At 32.2% G+C, this 9961-nt stretch overlaps 2 protein-coding genes across 2 annotated transcripts; one reads left to right on the forward strand and one right to left on the reverse strand.

The window, feature by feature from the left end:
• Positions 1–3229: 3229 nt before the first annotated feature.
• Positions 3230–5657, forward strand: LOC145190137 (uncharacterized). Its single transcript, XM_080066915.2, has 2 exons — positions 3230–4846; positions 5242–5657. Exon 1 carries the CDS (start codon positions 4153–4155, stop codon positions 4774–4776), a length of 624 nt encoding a protein of 207 aa, XP_079923041.2. The 5' UTR covers positions 3230–4152; the 3' UTR covers positions 4777–4846; positions 5242–5657.
• Positions 5658–8980: 3323 nt separating this feature from the next.
• LOC149880127 (uncharacterized) lies at positions 8981–9681 on the reverse strand. Its single transcript, XM_090069997.1, has 2 exons — positions 9463–9681; positions 8981–9307 (listed from the first exon to the last, which is right to left on the reverse strand). The coding sequence occupies exons 1-2, from the start codon at positions 9679–9681 to the stop codon at positions 8981–8983; spliced, it is 546 nt and encodes a 181-aa protein (XP_089926123.1).
• Between the last annotated feature and the right edge of the window lie 280 nt (positions 9682–9961).

A 9961-nucleotide genomic window follows, 5' to 3' on the forward strand; every position in this document is an offset into this window, starting at 1 on the left:
TTAAATTATAAAATCATAAATATAAATAATCTATACTAAGATTTAAATAGCAGAGTCCAGAGATTTTTTCAGCTACATTTAAAGTATTTGACCCTGGCTAATTATTTGCCTGGATACATATCAGAGGTTGGCCTAATGGTACTCCTATTTACCTGAAATACATTACTTTCTATCAAATACATTATTCTACCTGAAGTATATTATGTAATATCAATATGTATGTGTGTGTGTTAATATATATATATATATATATATATATATATATATATATATATATATATATATATATATATATATATATATATATATATATATATTAACACACACATATATATATATACATACACACACACACACACACACACACACACTGGCTAGAGAGTATATCAAAGGTACTTTAATCTATATATATATTAATGGGTTATTTTGACTGCAATAATGGCTGACTTTATTAAAACTTTGGAAGAAAAAAGCCAAAAATTATGCGTTTTAATTTTGGAAGTATACATATTTAGCACTTAGTTCAGATTTTTTTGACAACATATATTGTGTTTACTAATGCATATGATTGATTAAATGTAAAAAAATCAGGAGTGGGGAGAGTTTCAACCTGGGGGTCGAATTGGAGAACAGTGTTGCTTCACTTTTTCTTTACAGAATTTTTGTGAAGTTAGACATCTAGATAATATATACAATTGGGAAGGATTAACTTTTAAAACCGGTAAAGATAGGCAAAACGACATCTTGACTCGACTTGAAGATTTATTATATATTTGAACTAAAATTTGGCATTTAAAAAAAATAATAAATTGGAATATTGTAAAATATATCTTTATTATACCGATAAATATCGGTATTCTCGTTATTTTTATGTATTCCGATAAACCGATAAAAAAAAAAGCCGATAATATCGTTTCAACCGATAAGTTATCGTTTAGTTATCGGTTCAAACGATAAATTATCGTTTCATAGGCAAACTCATTTCGTTTGATATCGTTATCATTTTATATCGTTATCGGTTCAAAATATCGGTTCATACCGATATACCGATAACGATACGCAGACCCTTAGTTTATACTACTTATATTTATTTTATGTTACCAATTGTGTGATACTAGCTTAATTTGGCCTGCACTTTTGTTGTGTGGTGCAGTTTTTAACTTAAAAAAAATTCAAAATTTTTGAAAATAACATATTACTTATGGCAATCGAATCAAATCAATCATAACTTGCTTTATGTTAACTTTTTGAACTGTAACGATTTTCACTTGAAGGTTCTTTTTTTTAAGCTTTTTGAAAGTTATTACATTCTGAAACAAAAGTGGCAATGGAATTTACCATTTCTTTACCAAAAAATTTTTGAATATTTTTTTGTGGTTGAATTGATGACTATGCGGCCAGATAACGCATTTGCCTCATTGGAAATATCGTTAGCATCATTCAAACACTTAATTATGTGGTGTTGCTCTTCTTTACACCAAATAACTCTTCTCTGAACAAAAATTTAAAAAAAGATTCTTTAAAAATTTTGAATTTTTTTTAAGTTGAAAACTGCACCATACAAAAGTACATGCCAAACTAAGCTAGTATCGCACTACTATAAAAGTGGTGCGTTACTAGCTTAGTTTGGCATGTACTTTTAAAATCACATAATTGTAAACTCAATGCAATTATTTTAAACAACTATAAATATATAAACTGTTCACCTTCTCGCTTTCTTACTAATTATTTACCCTAGAGATTTCCCCACACGATGCAACGTTTAAAAGTATTGACAAAATACGTGGTTGCAAAATAAATTTGTACATAAAAATACAGTAAAAATTAATTATGAGATTTTTACTAAGTAAAAAAATCGTGGGAGTAAAAATCTCGTACTCTACCGGTATCATAAAGTTTTTTTTGAAAAGCGTCTCTAGACGATGGAATTTTCATCGTTCGAATTTCTTATTCATTAAGATTCGAGTAATAAGAAATGGTATTTTTTATCGAAGTATCTTCGTAGAGCGCAATGCGCTCTACATAGCTATAAGCTGCTCAGAGCGCAATATTGTACACCCATGCGCAATTATTTTATTATAACAGTGCGATTTATATTTCACAATAAAGCTGGTTAGATAGGCGGTTAGGGTTAGGGTAAGGGAAAGGGATAGGGATAGGGTTAACATCAACAAGATTTAAAAAAAAAAAAAAAAAAATTTAGCGCATGCATACAAGGTATTGCGCTCAGAGTAGCATATGGATGCATAGAGCGCATTGCGCTTCAAGTAGCAACGGCCTTTTTTTATTTTTTTTAGTTAACCTTTTTTTCTGAGAGATTGATCGGGATGATTTAAGCTTTATGTAGAGAAAAATGCAAAACACACGAGTAAAAGAATATTTTTTGACTGAAAATAACAGATGGAAATGCAGGGTGTGCGCAGAACAAAAGCCAGCAATTCTTGCCGGAAATGTTTCTCATCTCAAAAATCATTTGCATTCAAAACACAAGGATATTGCTATAGAACTAGGAATTTCGGAAAGGAGGAGAGTTCGAAATAACAATCATTATGAGGGTAACGGTGAAGAAAATGCTATTTTCGTTTCGCGTAAAAAAGTTAAATTTGACTTCGATGTAAACGATACAGTAGGTATGTGTGCAAAATTTTTAAACTATTCAGCTATTTAATTATTTTACATCATTGTAAAGAGTTTTCAATCAGTATAACGATGGTGAAAATTTCATAAAAAACTAATGATTCTACTAAAAGTTATGCCCATTTAAGTGACAAAAATTCATTATAAGGAATGCTTAAGAAAACTGCAACCAACTTAAAAAATTAGCGTTCGGCTTACGGTGGTTTGATAATAAAACTTCATTGTTTAGTTTTTAACGCATTACTTTGCCGCGATTATTTTTTTTATTCAACTAATAACAGAATATGGTTTTTTTTGTGTGTGTTTTTGTGTGTAAATCATGTTTTGAATACTTTTAAAAAATCACCAATATTTTAAATAAAGTTTCATTTTTCTAAAAAAACAATTTTTTAATGAATAAAAAAGTCAAATATACAAAATGTTCATAATCTTGAATCCCCCCCCCCCAACCTCTTCAACAGAAGAATATTTGGTACCTTTACTGCGTGCAAAATAGAATATGAGCGTGTCATTAATTTTTAATAAAATTTGGCAGGTGCATAGAAAATAGATATATAAAATTGATTCAAAAGTTAGAAAAAAAACCCATCATCCCTTCAATGTCAATTCACTTCCAGAACAGGAATGAAGTTTTCAATAGCAATGAAATCACTAAAAACGTTAGTAACTGCAAAAAAAAAAAACAAATTGCAATAAACTTACAACACTCTACTTTTAAAATATTATCTAAGTCAATATAAAATTATAAAAAAAAGACGAGAAAAATCCATCCATACGACACCTACCTCGAGCACGCGGTGAAAAAATGGTCACCGATTTTAACTTTAAAATCGATGCCGTAAATCGCAGATACGCACATACCTAGATACAGTAAGAGACTTCATAAAATCGATTCTGATGAGAAATTTGGGGAAGAATGAGATAATTAGAAAGGCTCTTCAAGCTTTTGGTGTGAGATGGAATCGTCAAAAGGCAAAAGAATTTATTCTTAAAGCTGCTGGCCAAATTTATGAAATTATTGCAAAGGATATAGAAAATGTATATCCGTCATTAATATTTGATTCAGCGTCTCGTTTCAATACAAATGTTTTTTCTGAAAGTATTCGGTATACAAAAGGTGAAAAATAGCACAATCGAACTTTGGGAATGCTCACTCAGCACGGACGGCAACTTGGAGCGGTTTTAGCTGATCAGCTAATTACTCTGATTGCGAACGTAGGGAAAGGGGCAGATGATATTTACTCAACTTGTTCGAATCAAGGTAAAAACATGATCAAAGCTTCTGATGCTATCAGAGAAATGCAAAATCAAATGATCGTTTATAATGAATTTGTTGAGGAAGCACAACAGTTTGATTTTGAAGATTTCGATCTGCTTGACTGAGTCAATTTTAAAGAAGAGCTTGTAGAAAATTCTGAAGATACAGACGATGGGATCGAAAGGCTATCACATACTCAAGAACAAGAGAGAAAAGTAAATGTGTTAGAAAACAATATTGGTGCAATCTGTACCAAAATGTTTTGTGGAGCGCATGTTTGCCAATTAGCTGCAAAAGACGTAACAGAGCCGTTTGAAGCCACTCTTGCCGAAATAAGAAAATTTATAAGAAATACGCAAGCGCCTAAATATGATGCAATTTTTGCTGATCTCAAGAGACCACGCAAAGATATTGCTCCGAGATGGAGTAGTACTTACGTCATGGTATCATACATGTTTGAAAAACTCGCGATATATGAACAAATCGGGACTAATCGAAATAACCGCGAGCTAAGATTAAATGATGAAACCTGGAAATTTATTGAGGAATATGCAAGAACATTCGAGCCGATATTTTATGCAATGAAGGATTTTCAAAGATCAGACTATACCATGTCGGACTTCTTTTTACGATGGATGAGAATGTTGATGAATTTAGAAAAGATTGCCGATGGACAAAATAATTTAACATCTAAACTTCTAGAAGCTTTAAATTTGCGTTCGCAAAGGATTTTTAAATGTGATGCTTTAATCGCTGCTCTTTTACTGGATCCTCGTTTTGCATGGAATAGTGCTTGTCATGAAGTTTTCAACGATTTATTGAGAAGCCGTGGAGTAGATCATCTGCTGAAGATTCATCACTTTGTAAACTCACAAAGATAACTTGCTGAAATTGCTCGACAGCCTGAAAATTTACGAGATGAAGATGAAGAACGTTTGATTCAACTTTCAGGTAGAGATTTTACTATCATTCTGTAATTGATATTTAACCAGTATTTGATATCAAGCGGTTTATTAAATAAATTTTATTCAATTACATTAAAAAAATCAAGAATCTCCACACTGTATATCAATAAAAGTTCAATGCTACTCAATAACTTGATATTAATGATTTTCGTCATCATAGAGTATTATTCGTTTCTTCCATTTTTTTTTTTTTTTCTTCACAAATTAAACGAAAACAGTTTAACATTTTTTTGATTTAAGATCAAAAAGTCAAATTTTTAAAGAAAAGTTTTTATCTTTTAAGTGTTTGAAAAACTTTGAAACTTTTAATGATTCGAAAATCAGTTCGATTAGACAACACTTGTTGTTTGATAAACAAATAATTGATATCTCTTCTTTCAGGAGGAGGTCAATCGCAAAGCATAGATATTATACAAAACACAAGAATTCATCAGCAAATAACAAATATTGTATATAGTGAGCCACGTATTGGTGTAAATGAAAATTTTAATATTCTTGAATATTGGCATTTAAAACGTGATGATCCTAACTGGAAGGAACTTTACAATATTTCTCAAGTTGTTTTTGGTGCTGCATTTTCTCAGGTCAAATTTGAACGAGATTTTAGTAGCTTTGCAATGGTCTACAACCATTTCAGAACTCGGCTTTCGGATGAAACATTAAACGCGATTTTAGTAGTAAGACAAAATTTGGATTTGCTTGACAAAGTCAAATTCTCTTTATTACGTTAGTCATATGTAAAAAAGATTCTATTTAATGTTAGTTGTTTTAAAATGGAATATAAAACACAACCCAAACTTTAATTCTTATCTTTGAATACTCAGTAATATTGACTTGTTTCGATGATTAAATCGATTTTTATTTAAGTTTGTATAAAAAAAAAATAAAAAAATAACGAATGGTTGTAAAACATTTTAAAATTTAAAAAATTTATCGTACCAAAATATTTTATTCGATAGCTTTTGAAAAAAACCAATCTCTGACAAAGTCATAATTTTGTTTAAATACTCAAAATTTGGCAATTAATATTATAAAACGATTTTCGAGATTTCCGTATTTTGAGGAGGCGGACGCCAAAAGGCTGCGAAAGAAAAGTGTAGTCGAGAATTTTTTCGTCTTTTGTAAACTCTGCTGATAGCTAAATACCTACATTCAACTTGTATTAACATTGCTAACTGAAACATTCGAAAATAATGACAAGGCATGTCCTTGATTAATAAAAAAACATTTATTCCTTAACAAGTTTTAATTAAAAAAACCGCAATGAAAACAATCACAATGTTCTGGTGTATGACGTCATTAAAAAATACTTTTTTTTTTTCTTAAATAACGTCATTTTTTATCGTTTCTAAATTTTGTATAATATCTTCAGGGGTCACTACTATAAAACTCATTCCGATCGGAATTCACGACCATTTCATCTGAAACCCGCTGAAATAAGCGGATTGCTACTATAAACATATTTTTTCGTAATTTCCGCTAATTTCAGCGTAAAAACCCAATTAAAGTTTACGCGATCTTTGTGTAGCGGAAATCGTAAATCCGATAATTTGAGCTAGCTTTTTTTTTTTTAACAGTTTCTTGTTTTGAAAACAAAAACAGAAATTAAACTCAATCTCTAACATTTCTCATTGACAAAATTAGAATATGTTCCACATTTCATTTTTCACTGTCAACCTCGACAACAGATAATCAACAGTGGGTAAGAAATTTAAAATATGAATTTGGGTATGAGTAAATTTCTTACTTTTTTCAGACCAAACTCTATTTTCATATGAATTTCTCCACAAATATCAAACACCAAGTTAATCATTAAATATTATTTGCAAAAATAGAGACTATTAAGGTTGTGTCACTAATAATGAAAGAAACTGCTTTACCAATTACAAATACTTTTATCTAGATTTATTTATATTGCAGTAGAATACACTGAATTTGAATATAAAAGCTCAGAATTTAATTCTAGAATAGTTGCACTATATTCTATAGAACTATTTGAGTCTAATATCAAAAACAATCTCATCCAGTGGTATTAGCTTTTGATTCCCCATACTACTTTTGTTATAATCTGTCACCTTCTTTGTAGTCATTTGTTGATGTTGTCCCAGAAGTCCTACATAGTTAAATAATAGATTTTAAGTTTGTAACATTTTAAAATATTGATTACATCCTATACTATGATATTGCATTATTGCAGTATTTTGCACTATCTATATTAAGAACCATTTACAACTTGGGCTATAGGTCACTTTTACTATATTAAAATATTGTCAGGTAACTAAAACTGATGCCTGGCAATTTTTATTTTAGTAAAAATGACACAAATTTTCCAATTTACAAAATGTGTAAATGGCATCTAGGCAGTGCTGGGCAAAATACTTTTTAAAAGTATTTGAAATAAAATTAAAATAGTCTACCTAAAAAGTATTTGAAATGAAAATAAAAATAAAATACAAGGAAAGTATTTCAAATAAAAATACATTATAAAACTATTTTAAATACAAAATACAAAATACTGGAATTGTAACGACTCGAATCGTACATCACAACTTTATTGACATAATTTAACCTTTAAATCAACATTTATTGGCCTTTAAAAGTAACAGTTTTTCGAATGTTGCATCACTAAGACAGTTCCTTCGTGGCGTCTGAATTTGTCCAGCGGTGCTAAATAACCGCTCAACAGGTGCGGATGAAGGTAAGGTCGTATTGTACCTCACAAATACGTGTTTTATAACTTCATATTTTGCCAAGATTTTAAAATCCGTACCAGAGTCGCTTAAGTACGATAAACATTCGTTGTTGACTGTTGTTTGTTCTGCAATGTTAATTTCGCTAAACGAGAAAAAATCATCACTCATGCCCCTGCCACCAGCTGATTGAGTACCTGGAAGTGGGTCAGGGTCAGAAATAGTATTAGCTCTGTTCAACAACTGTTGTTGCTGAGACTTAGCTGCACGAACGAAGAGATCACGACAGAAATCTTTTTTATCACCCGGAACCCATCTCATTTTGAAGTAGGGATGCGATACTGCTGCAACTATCCTGCTGGAATTATGTTCAGAAAATGATAGATGAACCTCAAATCTTGTTTTCAAGCTTGTAAGCATAGATTCTGCAAATTTCTTAGCATACTTCAGTGATTTCTGCTGCAGGTCCTGCAACTTCTGCTGTACGGTGTGCAGCGTCGGAAATACATCGCCAAAGTACACATTGTCACCTTGTAACCTGTTAATGGCAACAGCAATAGGAGCCATTATCATTACATACTCTTCTAGACATTCTAACTCCTTCTTTTTGAACTTTGGCAACTTCAAAACGTCGCATATTTCTCCAAGCTTATCTTGCAACTGGAGAATGCATTTCAATGCGTCATACCGGGAGTTCCATCGTGTAGGGACTGGTATCGGTATTGCCTTTGCGATGATTTTTTTCACAGCATCCGATGCCTTGGAACTTCTATGAAGCAAATTCCAAATGCTGGTACACTTGGCCAATGCAGCTCGATAAAGACGTTTGAAATTAGCATCAGAATCACATGCTTTATCTGCATCAGTAGTTGATGTGAGGCTGAGAGAGTGACTATTGCAAGCTTCATGGTGAGGCAGAACAACTTCAGTATCATCATCCGTGTCTTCGCTAACTGGTAAATTTAGGACTGCAGTCATGTCCGCTATTTCAACATCATTGTCGGAATTTTCTGCTTCATCATCATCACCAGTTCCTGTTTCCTGAATTTGTTCTTCAGCAGTTGCAGAGATCCCTGAACCAGATGCAGTACTGCTAGTATTTACAAAATATTATCGGAAGGCTTTGCTGAAGTTAGAGGCATTATCTGTTACTGCTGCTGTAATTTTTTCCACGTGTAACCCATAATCATTATGAATTTTTGAGATCATTGCAGCCACTGAGTCGTAAGTATGACTTCCAACAAAACGTTGACAGGAAAGAGCAACAGATATGCGTGATACTGAGCATTCAGTACTAATATCAATATAGTGAGCTGTCATTCCTAAGTAGCTCTTTTGGTTCACTGACCAAATGTCAGCTGTTGTACAAACAAATGGTACTTTATTGAAGACTGTTCTTTTATCATCACGCATTTTTTGCAAACGGGCGTTTAATCGCTTTTGCGACAAGGTATACTGACATTGCGATTGAGTCCGTGGATCAAATTTTTGAACGCCGGGTTTTCCACATTGATCAAGGGGCGCATTTCCTGCACAACGTAGTCAGCAATAAGCTTGTCAACTTCATCCTGTGAAATGGATGTTTGATTTCGAGGCATAATATGCATTTGTTTCAACTTCTTAGAAGCAGGACCAGATTCGACAGAAGGTCCACCTCCAACTCCAGATTCCATCTCAGCTACCGAGCGCTTACGCTGTTTTGCAACTGAAACCTTGTGCTGCTTGTATTCCTCGATTCGCTTTTTGCCATGAGCATTCTGCAACAACAACAACAACAGTCAATCAACCGAGATTATTACATTTATTTGTGTTATGTTATAGCATTAGCGTTTGTCTGTGTTGCTTTATGTGTTTATCGTTTTTACTGTTTAGTGCGCAATATAATATAGTGTTTTTGTAGTTATATACATACCTGAAGATGTTGAGTAAAATTAGAAGTTGCTTTCAGTGAACCACTGTAGGTTTTTTTGCCAACACATAACATACACTGTGCAATAATTTTAACATCCCCTGTAGTTTTACTTTTAGATATAAATTTGAAAAATTTTCCATCAAGTATGGCAGGGATGGCTTGTTCACTCTCAGCATTTTCATTTTCTACAATTTCAGTCGTTTCCCTCTCTTCCGCCATTTTGAATTTTTGGTAGATTGGTTCCCTCTAATATAGTAATTAAATAACAAATTACCATTACCAAGGGTGGTCCAAGGCAGCTCAATCCAGCCAAAGAACTTTTTGTAGTTGCGTCATTGTGTAATTCATTGTGCACAATGAATATGTAGTTCAATGACTATATATGGCTCGTTGTGCATAATTCATTGCGCACTCAGCGTAGTTAAGGTGCTTTTCAAAAAACTGCCGTCAGTCGATTATTAGTTTGAACAATCGAGATATTTCCGGGAAATATCTGGTC

This window comes from Hydra viridissima, unplaced genomic scaffold (assembly GCF_058129835.1).
Source record: "Hydra viridissima isolate aposymbiotic clone 2 unplaced genomic scaffold, HvirCarnegie_v1 scaffold_13, whole genome shotgun sequence".
NCBI lineage: Eukaryota > Metazoa > Cnidaria > Hydrozoa > Anthoathecata > Hydridae > Hydra > Hydra viridissima.

Bases quoted from the DNA above. Each gene is read 5' to 3' on its own strand.
- LOC149880127 (XM_090069997.1), bottom strand. From the start codon at position 9,681: ATGGCGGAAGAGAGGGAAACGACTGAAATTGTAGAAAATGAAAATGCT. The intron at 9,308-9,462 runs GTATGTATATAA...TTGTTGTTGCAG, and splicing joins ATTTTACTCAACATCTTCAG to AATGCTCATGGCAAAAAGCG.
- LOC145190137 (XM_080066915.2), top strand. From the start codon at position 4,153: ATGTTTTGTGGAGCGCATGTTTGCCAATTAGCTGCAAAAGACGTAACA.